This window comes from Heterodontus francisci, chromosome 9 (assembly GCF_036365525.1).
Source record: "Heterodontus francisci isolate sHetFra1 chromosome 9, sHetFra1.hap1, whole genome shotgun sequence".
NCBI classification, from domain to species: domain Eukaryota; kingdom Metazoa; phylum Chordata; class Chondrichthyes; order Heterodontiformes; family Heterodontidae; genus Heterodontus; species Heterodontus francisci.
Genome location: NC_090379.1, coordinates 112,567,949 through 112,587,671, shown reverse-complemented (window position 1 = coordinate 112,587,671; position 19,723 = coordinate 112,567,949). Strand labels below are relative to the sequence as shown.

Below are 19,723 nucleotides of genomic sequence, written 5' to 3'. Positions count from 1 at the left end.
TAAGAGATGTTCTTCATTTTCCAGCTTGACTGCTTGGAGGTGGTCTGTGGGCTGACCTGCTCTCTGACCTTTGCTTCTGATTATCTTGCCTGAAAAGCACTGTAAGCAAGGCCAAAAACAAGTGCAGAAATCACTCTGATAGCTATTACACATGGAGGCTAAATGTAAACTGTGGAAAGTGACAATTCGAATAAACACTTACTGATTTACAAATAGATTGACAGTAGCATCTAGCCAACAATGTGGAAAAGCACCCAGGTATTTCCTGTCCACAATAAACAGGACAAATATAATCTGGCCAACTAACGCCCTATCAGTCTACTCTCGATCATCAGCAAAGAGATGGAAGGCTTGCTCACCAATGCTATCAAGTGGCACTTACTCAATAACAACTTACTGATGCTCAGTTTGGGTTCCTCCATTGCCATTCAGCTCCTGACCTCATTACAGCCTTGGTCCAACAAAAGAGCTGAATTCCAAGGGTGAGATGAGGGTGACATCAAGTACGGCATAAAGGAGCCCTGGCAAAAGTGAAATCCATGGGCATCAGGGGGACAGTTCTCCACTGCTTGGAGTCATAACTAACGCAAAGGAAAGTGCTTCTGTTTGTTGTAGGCTAATCTTCTCAGCTCAGGACATCGCTGCAAGAGTTCCTCAGGGTAGTGTCCTCGACCCAACCATCTTCAACTGATGATCTTCTCTCCATCATAAGGTTGGAAGTGGGGATGTTCGCTGATGATTGCAGTGTTCAGTACCATGCGCAACTCCTCAGATACTGAAGCAGTTCGTGCCCATATGCAGCAAGACCTGGACAACATTCAGACTTGGGTTGATAAGTGGCAATTAACAATCATGCCACACAAGTGCCAGGCAAATACCATCTCCAACAGGAGAGAACCTAACCACCTCCCCATGACATTCAACAGCATTACCATCATGGGTTACCATTGACCAGAAACCTAACTGGACCAGCCATGTAGAAGCATGTGGTATGGGTAATACAGTAATCATGGATGACTTCAATCTTCATATAGACGGGGTAAACCTAATGAGCACTAATGCTGTGGAGGATGAGTTTCTGGAGCGTTTTAGGGTTGGTTTTCTAAAGCAGTATGTTGAGGAACCGACTAGAGAACAGGCTATTTTAGATCTAGTTTTACGTAATGAGAAAGGGCTACTTAATAATCTTGTTGCAAAAGAACCTTTTGGGATGAGTGACCATAATATGATAGAACTTTACATTATGTTTTAAAGTGAGGTAGTTCAATATGAAGTCAGGGTGTTAAATTTGAACAAAGGAAATTATGACGGTATGAGGGGCAAATTGGCTGAGGTGGATTAGGAAAATACATTAAAGGTATGACAGTACATAGGCAATACATAGTCTTTAAAGCAATATTACATAGTCTACAGCAACTATATATTCCTTCAAGGCACAAAGACACCAAAAGTAAAGGCAGTCAACCGTGGATAACAAAGGAAGTTAAGGATTGTATAAGATTAAGGCCTATAAAGTTGCCAGAAATAGTAGTAAACCTGAGGATTGGGAGGATTTTAGAATACAGAAAAGGAGGACCAAGAAACTGATAAAGAATAGAATGTAAGCTAGCAAAAAATATAAAAACGGACTGTAAAAGCTTCTACAGGTACGTAAAAAGGAAACATTTGGCTAAGACAAATGTGGGTCCATTACAGGCAGAGCCAGGAGAATTTATAGTGGGGAAGAGAGAAATGGCAAAGAAGCTAAATGATTACTTTGTGTCTGTCTTCACTGAGGAAGATATAAGAAATCTCCCAGAATTAGAGATCCAATGGATTAGGGGGAATGAGGAATTGAAATAAATTAGTAAGGAGGTTGTATTGGAGAAACAAATGGGACTGAAGGTTGTTAAGTCCCCAGGACCTGATACTCTACATCCCAGAGTGTTGAAAGAGGTAGATATGGAGATAATGGATGCATTGGTGATCATTTTCCAAAATTCTATAGATTCTGGAGCGGTCCCTGCAGATTGGAAGGTCGCAAATATCACCCCACTATTTAAGAAGAGAGGGAGAGAGAAAACAGGGAATTACAGACCTGTTAGCCTTACATCAGTTGTTGGGAAAATCTTTGGGAGAATCTATTCTAAAGGATGTGATAAATGGACACTTGGATAATAATGATCTGATTGGACATAGTCAACATGGATTTATGAATGGGAAATCATGTTTGATGCACCTGTTGGAGTTTTTGAGGATGTTACTAACTAATGTTTAGGGCGGCACAGTGGCTAGCACCGCAGCCTCACAGCTCCAGGGACCCGGGTTCGATTCCTGGTACTGCCTGTGTGGAGTTTGCAAGTTCTCCCTGTGTCTGCGTGGGTTTTCTCCGGGTGCTTCCAGTTTCCTCCCACAAGCCAAAAGACTTGCAGGTTGATAGGTAAATTGGCCATTATAAATTGTCACTAGTATAGGTAGGTGGTAGGGAAATATAGGGACAGGTGGGGATGTTTGGTAGGAATATGGGATTAGTGTAGGATTAGTATAAATGGGTGGTTGATGTTCGGCGCAGACTCGGTGGGCCAAAGGGCCTGTTTCAGTGCTGTATCTCTAATCTAATCTAATCTAACAGAATTGATAAAGGGGAGTTGGTGGACGTGGTATACTTGGATGTTCAAAAGGATTCTGAGAAAGTACCCCACAGGAGGTTGGTTAGCAAAATTAAAGCTCATGGGATAGGAGGTAATATACTGGCATGGATTAAGGATTGGTTAACAGGCAGAAAACAGAGTAGGAATAAATGGGTCATTCTCGCGTTGACAGGCTGTGATTAGTGGGGTACCACAGGGATCAGTGCTTGGGCTCCAGCTGTTCACAATATATATCAATGATTTGGACGTGGGGACGAAATATGGTATTGCCAAGTCCGCAGATGACACAAAATTAGATGGGAATGTGTGTTGTGAGGAAGATGCAAAGCGGCTTCAAAAGGATTTGGACAAACTTAGTGAGTGGGCAAGAACGTGGCAGATGGAATATAATGTGGAAAAATGTGAGGTTATCCACTTTGGTAGGAGGAACAGATGTACAGAGTAATTGTTAAATGGTAAGAGATTAGAAAGTGTAGATGTACAAAGGGACCTGGGTATCCTTGTCAATAAGTCACTGAAAGCTAACATGCAGGTGCAGCAAGCAATTCGGAAGGCTAATGGTATGTCCGCCTTTATCACAAGAGGATTTGAGTACAGGAGCAGTGAAGTCATGCTTCAATTGTATAGAAACTTGGTTAGACGCACCTGGTGCAGTGTGTAGTTTTGGTCCCCTTACTTTAGGAAGGATATTATTGCCTTAGACGGAGTGCAACGAAGGTTCACCAGACTTGTCCCCGGGATGGCAGGACTGTCCTATGAATAGAGATTGTGGAAACTGGGCCTGTATTCTCTAGAGTTTCGAAGAATGAGAGGTGATCTCATTGAAACCTACAAAATACTTACAGGGATAGACAGGATAGATGCAGCTAAGATGTTTCTCCTGGTAGGGGAGTCTAAAACCAGGGGACACAATTTCAAAATAAGGGGGAAGATACTCAGAACCGAGGTGAGGAGAAACTTCTTTACTCAGAGGGTTGTGAATCTTTGGAATTCTCTACCCCAGAGAGCTGTGGAAGCTCATTGAGTATGTTTAAAGCAGAGATTGACAGATTTCTAAATACAAATGACGTAAGGGGATGAGGATAGTGGGGGAAAAAGGGATTGAAGTTGATGATCAGCCATGATCATATTAAATGACGGGGCAGGCTCTAGGGGCTGAATGGCTTATTCCTGCTCCTAAGTTCCTATGTGAACTCTGGCTACAAGAGCAGGAGAGAGGCTGGGAATTCTGCAGTGAGTAACTCACCTCCTGACTCACCAAAGCCTGGCCATTATCTAAAAGGCACAAGTCAGGAGTGTGAATACAAGAACACAAGAAACAGGAGCAGGAGCAGACCATATGCTCATCAAGACTGCTCCACCATTCAATACGATCATGGCTGATCTTCGGCTTCAATTTCACTTTCCTGTCTGCTCACCATATCACTTGACTCCTGGAGACATCAAATTGTGTGATGGAATACTCTCCAATTGCATGAATGGGTGCAGCTCCAACAACCCACGACTTCTACCACCTGCAAGGACAAGGGCAGCAGACACATGGGAACACCACCACCTGCATGTTCCCCTCCAAGCCACACACCACCCTGACTTGGAACTATATCATTCCTTCAATGTCGCTGGGTCAAAATCCTGGAACTCCCTCCCTAATGGTGCTGTGGATGTAGCTACGCCACAAGGACTGCAGTGGTTCAAGGCGGCAGCTCACCACCACCTTCTCGAGGGTAATTAGGGATGGTCAATAAATGCTATCCTTTTCACCAGCAGCACATCCCAAGAACGAATAAAAAAGCCTGCTGCAATTAAGGAAAACATTGCAAAAAGGAAAGAATAAGAGTTCATACAAAAGAACAAAACATTCAAAAATGCCCATCAGCCTACTCACAAAGTATGCTGTACTGGTTGGTTGCTGTGAGATAGGTATTATCAGTGATGATACAGCTGGCTATTTACACAGGTATAGCAATTCCCACAATAATCAAACTCTTTCCAGCAACCCAGAAAACAAACAACAGTATCAATTTATAGATCTGGAGCCCCTGAAAATACAGCTCTGGCAAACCAACCAACAGGTCCATCTGACAGCCCATAAAGTAGTTGATCTGTTGGATTGGGTCCTTTGTAGTGCAATAAATTATTTCAAAATATTTAAATAGAAGTGTTTATTACAGCAATTTGAGCAGAAGGTATAATATATTTTCTGGTGATTTGTCATCAAGATGACTGATCCTATTGTGGGGGCTGGAACACTTTGTGTTTCAGGCATTCAGTGGGGCGAGGGAAAGTGTCAGAATGTGGGAAGAGCGGAAGAGTGTCAGGGAGCGGCGCGAGAGCGGGATCGCAGTAGGTAGGGTCTGAAACCAATACCTTTGATGAAGGCAGAGCTCCACACTCCTGAGACACGCCTCCAACTCTCTGATACCCAATCTCCAAGAATGCAAGGCTCAAGTCTCATGTGCAGCCCACTCCCCCATTCCCTGAAGGGTTGGGGGGAGGGGGGATGGTGCGGGGCTCCAACCCTGTGACTCCCAGACTTCCCAAAACAAATATGACTTCCAACGCAATGCTCCCACTGTCACCATGGCAGTGAAAGCCAGAGTGAATGGGCTTAGATGCTTACCCTGGGTATGCTATTGTAGAGGAAGGCTGGCATTTCTGTGGGCTGACTGTGGTGGATAGATGAGGTAGCCGATTTCCGTCGAAGGACAAGGTGCTGTGTATGGCCGGTTACTGCTTTGCAATAGCCAGTAAAACAAAGGTCCTGTGAAACAGAACAGATTGTTCATGGACAAGACATGGCTAATACTCCAAAGAAACACTGATCAGAATAACAATACCCAAAATAGATTAACTACAGACTAAGTCAGTACATTACCAATGTGGCCAATCCAGATAGAAATAGACAGTAGGGCCCTTTCCAGCCCCCGTGTATTCCATTTGTAAAGTCAGAGAGATGGGCACAGGGTCCGACCTCTCACTCAGATACTCTATTGTGGGATGTCAGAACTCTTCAGGATTCAGATATTCAATACTGGCAAAATAATTTAATCACATCACACAGCTGATGCAGGAAAGTGCCCCAATTGTATTATTACAGGATTCACCAAGTCTTTTTGTTGTAAAAAAAAAAGGTGCCCTTCAGTAACTGTCATGTCAGACCAGCAAATGTTGGCTAAGTGAACTGCAAGCATTCAAAGGAAGGAAATCAGTCTCATGCACCTCAAATAACACTTCAAAGTTGTAATGAATGTCACTGTTGTTTAGTCACCCGGATGAACTACACTGAGATCCGAGGCTGGAGATAGTGCTGCAGCCAGCTGTGCACAGGTCACTTGCAAGAGACTCTTGAATTCAAAGCTCACACAGTGCTTTTTTTAAAAATACATGTTAAATTTCTTTGTGGAGTCTGATGTTCCGCAGAAGTGGGATCCTGACACACTATATAGCAGCTGCTTGCTTGCCTTTCACAAGATTACTCCGAAATTCATTGGATGGCCCCAGTTCACAAAAATGCAAGGACCCTGCCCAACAACTGAAAATCATTCACTCCTAGATTAGGAAGTAGTGGCCATGAATACGTTACCAAGTGAATTCGAAACATGCATGCTGACAATACAGAGCTAGAAGGTGATTGCAAAGGGAAGAATTGCTAACGAGCTGAGCTTCTTTGGTGTTGCTCCCACACACTGAGTAAATGGCTTAATACTCAGGGCTGTGCCCTCCTTCCTCTGGTAACATTGCTCTCGGGTCAGCAGTTTGAAGCCCCACCCCACCTCTCATCTCATGGTAGTTCTGACACAGCTGGGCTGTTCTACAACACGGGCACACTCTGTTTCACTGTTTCCTGTTAAACACATGCTGATTCTCACCTGGAAAATTCTACTGCTGTGAATGTTGGGAAAAGATGTGCAGGAATCCACCCACATGATCAAATCTGTGCTGTTCAGGTGTTGACTCCTCACCTCACTTTCTCTCCAACTGCGTGCATGGTGAAGCCTGTAGGAAGCTTTCTGTGATAAAAAAAGAGCTAACCACCTGTGGGAAAAAGTGAGACTGAGATGTATTGAATGTTATATATTTTAATGAGAGTTACTGTAGTTACGCAATCATTCGCCCAATCAGCACCATCCAGCAACAAATATCAGAGGCAACTCCTGGAACGGGTGCCCAGTAGCTTCCACTTCAGAGAAGGGAAGGTCTGCTTACAATCCAGCAGGGACTGGGCACAGCAATTACTCAGTATTTTAATAGAGCTCAGAATGAATACCAAAAGAATCCTGCAGCAAGGCCGGTAGGACAGATTCCAAAACAACAAATTGCATTTATACAGTGTAGGAAAAGGTCCCATGGTGCTTCACAGAAGTGTTAACAGACAAATCAATACTGAGCCAGAGAGAGATTAGGAAGGGTGACTAAAAGCTTGGTCAGAGGTCATTTCTTTTAAAGGAGGGTCTTAAGTAAGGAGAATTAAGTAGAGAGATTAAGGAGGGACCTCCCAGCCCATTGCAGCAACTTCTCTTCCAGGAGATGACTCGTCTCAGGAGCCAGTCGCTGTTGAGACTTGGTGTCGTATTTCAGACATACTGATGAACCAAATGGCCTTTTCCATCTGTCGTCACCTGTCCACAGCATGCGCCTCTTAAAGGGACAGTATTTCAGGTGCATTTCCTCAATGGGGTGGCATCACCAGCCTATTTCTGTTTCGAAGCTTGGGTTTGGCTGTACCCTCCAGGGTGGATGAAATTAATACTTCAGTGTACATGGAACTGTGCTATTTGCACGCGGGAATCTCATGACACAGATCCCCACTCAGATCAAACACACTCCTGTTGGCGGATCAGTTTAACAACTCCAGCACGCACACCATCAATTCCTGTACTATGAGTGACTGTTATATCAGTGCTGAACTGTGGACCCACTGATATACAAAAATTTCAGTATGGAAACAGACCATTCACTCTGTGACAATGTATTCCATGCTCCAACAACCCTCTGCATAAAGACATTTCTGTTAACCTCTCTCCTCTCAATTTTATATTGATACCTGCTCACTGATGCTCTAATCATAGGAAACTGTTTTTCCCAATAAAGATTATGTTGAGACAGTTCACCTGCAGATCCTAACAACAGATTAAGATTTTTTTTAAAAATTAAGACACTATAATCGGTGTACTAATTGGTCAGCTAATAGTTAACCTTCTAAGTGGACACATGACAAGTCCCCAATCTCATCCACAGCAGCCACTAACTGCTGACAAGGTGCTTTGCCTTAGATAAAAACATAAAGGAGCTTCTCCCGAGTGTTCAGCGCAAGAGCCAGAGGCAGAGTCCCATCTGTATTCACTCCATCTTCGCCCAGCAGAGGGGGAACGGCAGTAAGGTGGCACTGTGTGCTGGGTTCTACTGCGCATGACACAAAGTACAAGACTTAATTCAAAGCCACAGTCCAGCACAGAGATTCCCAGTCTGGAGAGGTACCAAGCAGAGGCTTCAGAATTGCTGACACCAGGACCACATGTAGTTTCAGAGCTGCATCAACTGAGATATGAAATCAGCACACCTAGCTTCCTTGGTTCTCATAGGAAGGGTTGTGGAGAAATAGATTGAGGCGGAGTTATGTCCACAGTGAGGAAAAGATGTAATTCAAAAGTAGAAGCATTTCTGGACAAAAACCCACCCAAAGACGACTACACTGTTCCCTTAAGCGTGTGACAAAACTTAAAAGGTACCATAGAAATGCACTGTAGTTTTTTTTTAAAAACAGAAAAAGGCCAATTGGTCTAACTAGTCTATGATGACAGTTACTCTTCACAAGAGTAGATAATTCTAATCACATTTACCTGCCCCTTTCTTGCATGCATTTATCCCCTTTTCAATCTAATCTTGAATGTTAATATAGTTTCTGCTGCAACCACCAACCTTGGAAATGAATTCCATAGCCTCCTGCCCTCTGTTTTAAATCTTTTAGTTAATCTTCTGTCTATGGCCCCTCATTCTTTACTCTTTCACTACTGAAGAGTCAGCTTCTAACTATCCCGTTCTGTTCTTCATAATTTGGAACACCAGACATGATAGCGCAAGGGGGCAGGTTTGCCCACTGAACTTTAGTCCCTGCACACCGACTGTACTCACCTTGCAAGCATCCCTTGAAGCATCACATTTGACATTTCTGAGGGTGACACATCTATGAATCGCAGGAAAGAAAAGCAGCTTCCTTCATCATTACCTGGGTCAGAAAAAACATTTCTTTAAAAGTCTGGCACCCACTAACTGGACAAAGACCTGGAAAACACCTATTGAAATTCTTACCTTTTCTATGGAAGAGAGACTGGTGGATGTGGGCTGAGGAGAAGGGGGACAGAATAACTCGTAACCACCTAAATCAAAGAGGGAGATCAATGAAAAATGAAGATATCACCTACTGCAAGGCTATGCAAACAGCAGCCCCAAAGCATTGGCAGCCTTGCGCAGCCAACCCAAGCAACCCCACCTGCATCTGCAAGAGATGCAAGCACTCACATAAACAACCATCAGCACTTCCTACAAACAGGCAAATTCACAATCTCCTCACTTTTGCAAATGTAGGACATCTACCATCACAGCCACAAACACAGAAGTCAAGACTGGCAGGACTCTGGATTAGATGTGGGCTTCTCATAGCTGGGCCTCGGCCTCAGATCCAGCCCAGACAGATGAGTCTCCCGTTTTCAGCCGTAAGGATCCAATGTGAAGTTATCTTGGACAATCTCACTGCAGGTGCTCGAGGATGGATACAGAGCACAGAACTGATATAACCAATGCATGCCACTCAGGAAGGATGCCGGATGGCTGCTGTGAGAAATTGGAAAATGTTACCCTTATGCTGTCCAGGCAGCGGTGACCTTGAGGCACTAATGATGTCACCAGCAGCCTGAAATGTTAGTGCTGGGAAATGGATCACTTTTCATTTCAGACCCTACTCCCTCTGCAATGCACCAGAAGGTTAGGTTTTCATCACCGTATCAGCCAATCTGACATGATCAATTAATGCAGAACTGGGGGCAGTTTTGTTAATGGGGCCCCTGCCTATTCAGAACTGTGGCGAGATTGCCAAACTCATTTCACAACCAGTGAAGAGCAGACTTTCATCATCTGGGTTGGATTCATAAGGCTGACACTAACACTAGCTAATTTCCAAATATTTTGTATTGAGGGGGCAATAAATTGTTCGTGTGGCACTAGATGTTGCAATAAAGTAACTCCTGCATCAACAACAGTGAAAGTTTACTAAAAAGACAAAAAAGGAAACTTTTATACATTTAATGAAAGAAGAGTTTAATATGCATTCGCTTTAAAAGTAATCTTTTCCCGTGAAGTACAGAGAAGATAATTGTGGAGTTGGTTCATGCTAACCTGTTGCGACAATGATTGAAGTGATTGATCTGCCCGTCCCTGTAAATAAGTTTGGGAATATTGTACGGTTTCAGAGACATATGAAAAGGTGATTTAGTCTCTTGGCGCTCAAACAGTTCTGGATGGTTACAGACCTGAAAGAGAGAAAAGGGATCTGAACTGGCAGAAAACATGAACGAACACACGCACATAACAATCAAGACTATCCAAATTGTTGCTACAGAAATTCATAGATACATCTGTAAAAGGTCCTTATCCTTGGTTGTACTTATTCCGTGATGGAATACTGGGTAAAGGCACTGATTCCCAATCTGTTCCAATTCCCTGTTGGTTTACTGAGGGAAAACCCCCAATTCCTGGCCTATATTCATTCCCCGATGGATTATTGGGTAAAAGCCCTGATTCCTTGATGGAATATTGGGTTAAGGCACTGATCCCCAATCTGTTCAGATTCCTTGATGTTTTACTGGGTAAAAGCCCCAATTCTTGGTCTGTGCTGAGTTCTGAATGTTTACTGCATGGACGCCCTAATCCCTGGCCTAGATACTTTGATGAATTACAGGATAAAGGGGATATTCCAGAATCTGTGTTCAGTCCTGATGGTTTACTGGATAAAAGCTTCAAACCCTAGTCAGTGCAGAAACCCTGATAGATTACTGGGCAAAGGCACTGATCCTTGGCCTGTGCCGAGGCCCTGAACGTTGACTGGGTAGAGGCACTGATCCTTAGCCCATGCTGAGTCCCTGATTGCTTACTGGGTAAAAGCCCCGATCCTTGGCCTGTGCTGAGTCCCTGATGGCTTACTGGGTAAAGCCCTGGTCTGTGCTGAGCTAGCTGAACTCAGAGAGTACAAAAACTAAAATAGCCAAGGTCCTTATCCTTGATATATATACAGAATTGCTCTAAGGACAAGGCCTGCGATGGCCTCTGTCTGGCTCCTATACCGGAGGGCTGCTGGACCCCAAGGTCCATGTACACAAACAAAAGGCAGGAGAGAGAAATGAGGGGAAATAAACAAATGACAGATGGTCTCTGTGATGTGGTGGTGCCTAACATGAACACATAATTCTGACGCTACTAATTGGCAAAGTTTGGAAGTTTCTGTTGAGTGTCTACGTACAGAAGCTGAAAGTGCAGGGAGTACTATGAATAAACCTTGTTCCCCACAGAGATTACTGTAAATACACGACGCTCTGCATGCAGCATCGCAGACCCATTAGGGAGCCAATACTGCTGCTGTACTGCATAAGAAGCAAGTAGCTTGTCTCTCTTGTCCTGTCCATGTCAATTCTTATGCTTGGATCATTTTGTCCTCCATCCTGGGATGAAATTATGTGCACACGTACAGTCCAGGAAGAAAACAGACATGTCAATTAGGCCCTGGACTCTGGGATTCGAGCATTCAGATGTTTGAGCCAATGGGGTTGTTGATTTTCCCCTTGAAACAGGCTCTTCTTTCTCTTACCCCAACTGAAACAGTAACTTCAGTGTTTATATTCTGTAACAGGAACATGGAGCTAACCTACGCTCCTCACAGAATTATCTTAGCATCCCCTCCCCTCTCAGTGTAGCTGGAGTCTCAGTTAAGGAACAGTCTCATTTGTCTGTCATAGAATGAAAGCCCATATATCTTGGCCTTTTACAGTACCAGCTGATCTCTTGTGCTGCTGCATATGTGGAACCAAAACCAAGCACAGTTTTTAGGTGCAACAGAGTTAGATCGTGGGAATAATTAGATCAGGGTGTGCAGACACAAGTCAATTCCCATTTTAATCAAGCATTCTGTCCTTATTTTAACATTTTCATTACAGTTCCAATGTTCATATTTATAATGGAACTATCTATGTAAACTTGCCAGACTAATTCCACCTTCCCACTTACAAATGCATTAGTTTACATAGGCAGTGTCCATTATAAATATGCACACTGAAATTTATCATGGAAAAATAAGATAGGAGCTGCATAAAGATGCAAGACTTTTAATGTATATCCAGATGTGTGGGAGACTGGAGGGACATAGAAGGCTAAAGGCAGGGACAATGGAGAATACTGACCTTGCGGAACTGCATGACGAGGTTCATGAGGCTGCTGGTGGTGTTCTGGGCCTGCTGAGTGGTTCCCATGGATGATTGGAGAAGGTCTTCAATGGAGATCTTGTTCTTCAAAGCCTGATACAACATCTTCTGCCTGCTCTTCAGCTGGCAGTACATCAGGATCTCGATCTGCACAGGGAACAAAGGAGAACACCGGTTTAGTGGTCATACCCAAGCAGGACACAGGCCAGCTGAAGACATGCTAGACACTATCATTCAGTGCTATATTTGCTGAGATACAGTGCTGCTCCCTATAGGACCATCATGTCAGATATCACGGTATACAATGAAACTATCTAAACAATAACAGCATTCATCTTCTATTCCAATATGCGACATTCAAAGATTTAAAGACTTGCATCAACATGCCAAATCCTTAGACACCCAGAGCACCCGTATATCAATAAATTATCACTGATATTATGCGGACAAATGGAGAAACCAACATATGCACAGCAAAGTCTCATTACACAAAACCAAAGAGCAGGAAAACTATTTTTAGTGGAGGGAACAATATAAGCTTGAATATCAGGAGAATGTCCTGCTCTTCTTTGAAAAGAATCTAATGGGATATTTACATCTTCTTAAGTGGGCAGATGGACCTAAATCTGATTTTTCATCTAAAGCATGGCACCCCTGGCATTGAAGAGCCCCCTTCAGTACTACACTGAAATCTCAACCCAGATTCCGTTCAAGTTTCCGAAGTGGGACTTGAACCCATGACCTTCTCACGAGTAGAACAATGTGCTATCTTTGCAGCAAGCTGGTACTTAATTATTTAGAACCTTTAATTAAAAAAAAAATACAGGACTAACACATGAAACTCCTCACAGTGCCACAGCCTTATAGCAACATTAGTGTAACAGCATTTTGATAAAATAGGTAGACCAGCAGATTACGTCTACAAATAATGACTGATTTGTACACAGCACCACGCATGAATAAACCTCTGAGGGAAATAAAATGTCACTTTCAAGACACAAAGGTGACAGGATTAATGTAAATAAAAACAAACTACCCTGAAAACCTGCACTATTTCAAACTGTGCATCAGTTTATCCCCAGGGGTCAAAAAGAATATAAATGCCATTCGTCAACATAGGTTTAAAACAATGCCAGGTTGGCTGCATTGCTGCTTTGGGAACTCAAACACTCCCATTCCTACGATACAGCGATCTAATGTGTGACCAATGTAACAGCACAATTCAAAAATATCTCATTTCCAACTTTGATACAGCAATGCAACTGCTCCAAAACCAAAAAATGACAAGAAGCTTGCTGTTCCCTGGCAGCCTTGGGTTAGCATTACGCTAGCACAGACCTAGGCTCAATTCCTAGCCTGTGCAGATCAGTTACTGTAACGTGGTCAGGGCATTCCAAGGCTAAGGAGGGAGGAATCAACCAGCAATTTTGCTGAAAAGTACCTGCCTGTGATTGTCACAGGAGAACAGAATGGACATCGGCTTCAATGCAGCCTGTGGTCAAATAGCCAGCTAATGCCAACGATTTACGCTCGTACATGAATAACTGTGGCCAATTGTGGTGATGTGGGCAATACTGGAGACTTGGAGCCAGCATGAATCAACACCAACAAGACAGCAAGAACTGCCAGAACAAACAGAACTGGTTGCCTGTAGAGCTCAGCCCTTCAGGGCAGTCAGTGTGTGGATTACAGGCGGCTAATTTAAGTTTCACATCTAGAGTGACTAGAGGAGAAAGGGGGGCAGCTCAACCTTACCTTATCAGAGAGCTCATTTTCCACATCCTTTTTGATCCTCCTCAACATGAAAGGCTTGAGAATCATGTGCAGACGTGACAGCTGATCTACAAAAATAAGGGGGAGAAAACAACTCCATGAGCCACATTCTGCACTGCCACTGTCCAGAGCACCACCGCCTTAGTCAGGTGCCCCAAGAGAATATTCTCAGCAACATGTGTCATGGACAACTATGCAGATTAGCTGGTGGTGGGTGGCACACTCTCAATACAGCACTAACCCCAAACACAAAAACACGTGCAACCAAACAGGGCTCATCACACCAACAGCTCCCAAAACACAACTTCAAAGTATTTAACACCTATACAAAAGGAATAAAATTGAACAGCAGCAATAAACACCACCACCCCCAACCCACCACCGAAAATCCCCGCCGAGTCAGAAACAAACCAATCTGAGAGCCACTGACTGTGACAGAAGGAACTGTCATTCCCACCACCATGTGCAGCCTACTCAAATACACAATGTAAAACACCAAAGTTTATAGAGCTCATTTACACCCTGTAAAAGGGATAGGAAACAATTTGCGATGTAAATCTGCCCAGGATTAGACTGGGCATCACCGTGCGCTCAGGCTGGGGTTAGTTAGTGCAATACAAGGTAAAATGGAGACTCCAGGTGATCAAAACACAGCCAAAGCTGGTACTGGGGTAAAATCAGGCATAGGAAGAGAAGTCAGGGAAACCTTTATCACAATTCCATTCTCCTTTAGGTGAAATAAATTACCAGAAAAGCATCATGAGGCAGACAGCACAAATGGGGTTAACAGACAATGAGACATGTGGCTGGAGAGGAAAATAAGTGGGGGATGTAGTGCGAATGGAGATAGGTGAATTTAAAAACAGTCAAAAAGGGTTACGATAGATGCCCCTCTAGTTCTGGCAGTGAGTTCTCCCTCCAATAGGAATAGGAGCAGGCCATTCAGCCCCTCAAGCTTGCTCCGCCATTCAACTAGATCATGGCCGATCTTCTACCTCAACGCCATGTTCCCGCATCATCCCCATATCCCTTGATTTCTTTAATATATAGAAATCTATTGATCTCTGTCCTAAATATTCTCAATGACTGAACCTCCACTGCCTTCTGGGGTATTCCACAAGTGTGTGCCTTCTTGTTTTTTTTTTAAACCAAGTATGGAGAAAGTTTGTAAAAATTACAATAGGACTAAAACAGCTTCTCCTCCCCAAAGAGGCAGAAGATACAGATTCCAGACATGTCAGTTAAGAGGTGCAGACAGAGGGTAGAGATTTCAGGCAGGTCAGTACAGAGATGGGCACAGGGTACTGATTCCAGACATGTCAGTCAGAGGGGCAGACAGAGGGTTACAGACTTCAGAAAGAACAGCTCAGAGAGGTGCAGACAATGGGTACGGATTCCAGACAGGCCAGTCGAGAGGTGCAGAGGGTTCCAATTCTAGGCATGTCAGTACAGAGAGGTGCAGACAGAGGATACTGATTCCAGACAGGTCAATGGAGAGGTGCAAGCGGAGGTTGCTGGAATGTCAGGAAAACAGCAGAATGGTTTCAGGGAGTGTGGGGCCCCAGTGCAATATAACACAGTACTGAATATGGCAAAACAACACTTACTCTCATCGATGGCAGATTTGTTCTCAGCGTGGCTTTCGATATCTTTGGAAAACCACTCGTTGAATTCATCGTGGGAATCAAAGAGAGTTGGCATAATAAAATGTAGCAGTGCCCACAGCTAAGGTGAGGAACAACACATATACCGTGAATACAGGATTACGACAGGATAAAAGCTAGAAATAAAAACAGTCTAAACAAACTTGATCACATACTCCTCCACCCCACACCTGCCAGGTATAATGTATTAACAGTATTAACTCCCCAAAAAATACTCAAGTTCAACAGACATGACATAAGTATTTTCTGCCACAGCTCAAATGCAAACATGGGTCGCTTTTTAAAAATATATACTTCTCCCATTCCAGTCACTCAACAGCACACATATCAACCAGAAAGGATGAGACGCTCAGCAGCAATAAGGTTCCGCCACATTTAAAAGGGAACTAGCTGAACTGATTCATACCTCTGCAAGAAGTACAGAGATGTGTGTTAGGGACAGGTGAGGACCACAGGACAGGCAGAAGAACATAACATGGCGAGGAGAGACAGACAGCCACACTCAGAGTCACAGTGCCACAGGGCAAGGAGAGACAGACAGATGCACTCAAGGTCACAGTGCCACAGGGCAAGGAGAGACAGATAGACGCTCTCGGGGTCACAGTGCCACAGGGCAAGAAGAGACAGACAGACACGTGCAGGCTCACAGTGCCACAGGGCAAGCAGAGACAGACAAACACGCTCAGGGTCAGTGCCACAGGGCAAGGAGAGACAGACTGACGTGCTCAGGGTCACAGTGCCACAGGGCGGTTCTAAATCGCTTGAGTTTTATATTCATGATTCCCCAGGCACTGGAAACAATCTGCTTCTATCTACCCTGTACCATCCTTTCATAAAACTATCGAAAACCAGAGAAAACAAAGCACAAATTGTCCTCCTGTGTGGGACACCTAGCAAAGTCACTTTTCCATGTATAAATATGATTTGGTTTTTTCTGGAGGCATATTATAGATACGATTGCCTGTGAGCACCTGTGATAACACAGCGCTCATGTAGAGGTGTACTTTAATTTACTGACCTCCGCCATAGTGTTCTGAATGGGGGTTCCCGTTAGCAGCAACCGGTTCCGGCATTGAAACTGCAGCAAAATCTTCCAACGAACACTGCACAAAAAAAGGAAGAACTCAGAAAACTTACATGCAAAGCACCAAGGTGTCTCTATAACCAAAGCGGTGCACTTTATCTACAGTCCTCATCTTTCTGTGCATAGTGCATCCAGTTTAATTAAACTCCTAGGGTGAACCCTGAACCGACTGCACCTAAAGCCCAGACAGCAAATAACTAGCACACCTAGCAGGGTTACCACATGGTAACTGCACTAACTACCACAGACAGCTACTAACAATTCTCACTCACAGGAACAAACAGGGTCTGAATAGACCACTACAGCCCCCAAAGTAAGTTAATTCAAACCCAGCCCCACAATGAGTGAAGGATTCAACAGCTTCATTAACAGAATTGTGCCCCAGTAAAATGAACCCTCCCTACTCCTTCAATAACCAGTCAAAATACGAGGAATATAAAAATTAAAAAAGTGTTGATCAAGTAACAGCATATGTTGTGTCTTAATACAGTTAACCTTATAAAAGAGCTAGAAAGGCATCTGTGTCAGTTTGAATGAAGTTACCCCACTCTCCCCACGAAGCTAGTTAGCATAACAGCTAGACTCGCTGAAATACCTTCTTTGACTATGATTCGGCAGGCTTTCCAATGACTATGTTTTGGCCATCAGTAAGACAATGATGTAAAAGGGTACCCAATGTTGAGCAGGTTAACATACGTCTTCAGCAGTGCCAGGACAGCCAAATTGAAGGGTTTCTGTTAGAGTAAACTGCTGTGTAATTACACTTGTCTACTTGTAGTAATTGGGAGTAATTTACCATCATGTACCAATGAAACCTGGTTTTGAACAGCAGTACTGCCAACACATGTTGAGTGGCACCTGCACAGTATTTGCCAGATGTGCGAACCCAACCATGGAGGTGCTTAATTTGTTTTGACGCAGGGAATGTCTTCTTCTTCTTCTTTGGCTTCCTTGTCTCGAGAGACAATGGGTAAGCGCCTGGAGGTGGTCAGTGGTTTGTGAAGCAGCGCCTGGAGTGGCTAAAAAGGCCAATTCTAGCGTGACAGACTCTTCCACAGGCTGCAGATAAAATTGGTTGTCAGGGCTGTTACACAGTTGGCTCTCCTTGCGCTTCTGTCACTTTTCCTGCAAAAAGCTATGTCTCTTCGACTCGCCACTCTTCAGCCCCGCCTTTATGGCTGCCCGCCAGCTCAGGCGATCACTGGCAACTGACTCCCACAACTTGTGGTCAATGTCACAGGACTTCATGACGCGTTTGCAGGTTAGTTTACAGGTTAATAACAAAGGATGTATCGGACAACCACAGCCCAGCCTCAATGGCACACTGAACAGAGTGTAAAATCCCACGCTGTGTATTTGCACCATGTATTTTGATTTTGAGATACAGCACTGAAACAGGCCCTTCGGCCCACCGACTCTGTGCCGACCATTAACCACCCATTTATACTAATCCTACATTAATCCCATATTCCTATCACATCCTCACCTGTCCCTATATTCCCCTACCACCTACCTATACTAGGGGAAATTTATAATGGCCAATTTACCTATCAACCTGCAAGTCTTTTTTGGCTGTGGGAGGAAACCGGAGCACCCAGAGGAAACCCACGCAGACACAGGGAGAACTTGCAAACTCCACACAGGCAGTACCCAGAATTGAACCCGGGTCGCTGGAGCTGTGAGGCTGCAGTGCTAACCACTGCGCCACTCCTGTCTGTTTTATTCAATTTCTATAGGGAAAACAAGTCTGGTTGCTGGTGGACAATATCGCTAAAAAGTCTGGAGTGTACTTTTTGCTCCTTTTGTGTTCTGGGTCGGAAAGTAATAGTCCAGTACAAGATTCTCCCGACATTAACACTTAAGCTCCAGGGAAACCTGAAAACAAAAACTAGATAGGGCCCAAATAATTTGCATATTACTTGACCCACTATTGTCCATCCAATCTAACCATTATTCTGCCCAGGGTTGTTAGGGACTTTGTCCCAAACTCTTGGCAATGAGCAAAAAAAGTCTGGCTAAAGTGCAAATGCATTTTATACAGCGAGAGTAGATGATGATTTGCCACACTGTAAACCCATATAACAAAGAAAACATTTTTAACCACTTAAGAGGGAGAAAGTGTCTAAATTGAGAGAAAAATATGGAAGGGGGGGGGGGGGGAGGGGAAAGAGGGGGTGAAAAGATGATGAATGCTATGGCTCCAGGTTATGACGAATGCTATGGCTCCAGGTTATGACGACTTCCAAGGGCATTGCTGAGCTAGCTGAACAGACTGCAGATAACTTTCAAAGCTCACTGAAATCAGGTAGCATTCAACGGATTAAAAGAGGAGCAAAGATGAACCCCCTTTAGAGAAAAAAAAGGGCAAAGGATGGACCCTTGAACTACAGACCTGCGACCCTTACCTCAAATTTGTGAAAAATTTTTGAGACTTGGATGAAGGGTCACAAAAGGAATTGCCTGGAAGGATAGGGTCTAAAACAGGATTGTCCAACCTGTTTGGGCGGAGGGCCACATTACAATTTTTGCTCGGCCTGGAGGGCTCAAGATAAAGGCATTAAAAATTTATCTTACTAATAAAAAAAAACAAATGCGCATTTTTGTGAAGAAGCTTCAAATGAGAAGACTAATTTATTGAATTACCTCTCGTCACTATGTTGAAAACTGACTTAGTGACATGCCTGGCATTGTTTTTGCTTTAATAGGTAGTCAATTCCTGCCTGCACACTTGATGTAGCGATGCAGAGTACTCTGGATAGATTTCCATCTGTCAGGAGAGACCTTGATCTTCTCCCCCCTCTCCCTGTGCATGTCTCTGTCTCTCTTTCCCCCTCTCTCCTATCTTTAGGACCAGGGGAGTCAGACGGAAAGTTTTGGGCAAAAGATGTAGGGGAACTATGAGAAAGCATTCTTCTTTTACACAGCAGGTGGTGATGACCTGGGTGCTGGAACTGGAAACGATAAATGACGTCAAAAGGAAGTTGGACGGTCACCCGAGAGAAATAGACTTGCAGGGCTATGGGGATCAAGCCAGGGAGTAGGACTGACTGCATAGCTCCGTGGAGAGCCAGCATGGACTTGACAGCGCAAACGGCCTCCTTCTGT

The 19,723-nt window shown here is 44.0% G+C and overlaps 1 protein-coding gene across 5 annotated transcripts in view; it reads right to left on the bottom strand.

Annotated features, from left to right (window-relative positions):
• Positions 1-19,723, bottom strand: part of ino80 (INO80 complex ATPase subunit) — a 253,031-nt gene that overhangs the window by 123,192 nt on the left and 110,116 nt on the right. For all 5 annotated transcript variants that reach the window (XM_068039700.1, XM_068039696.1, XM_068039697.1 and 2 more), the window contains exons 17-25: positions 16,553-16,637; positions 15,478-15,595; positions 13,853-13,938; positions 12,077-12,244; positions 10,023-10,156; positions 8,940-9,007; positions 8,763-8,856; positions 6,500-6,665; positions 5,251-5,391 (exon numbers count right to left, since the gene is read on the bottom strand). In XM_068039700.1, coding sequence (XP_067895801.1) covers positions 5,251-5,391; positions 6,500-6,665; positions 8,763-8,856; positions 8,940-9,007; positions 10,023-10,156; positions 12,077-12,244; positions 13,853-13,938; positions 15,478-15,595; positions 16,553-16,637 — 1,060 coding nt within the window. The remainder of the gene's footprint in view (positions 1-5,250; positions 5,392-6,499; positions 6,666-8,762; positions 8,857-8,939; positions 9,008-10,022; positions 10,157-12,076; positions 12,245-13,852; positions 13,939-15,477; positions 15,596-16,552; positions 16,638-19,723) is intronic.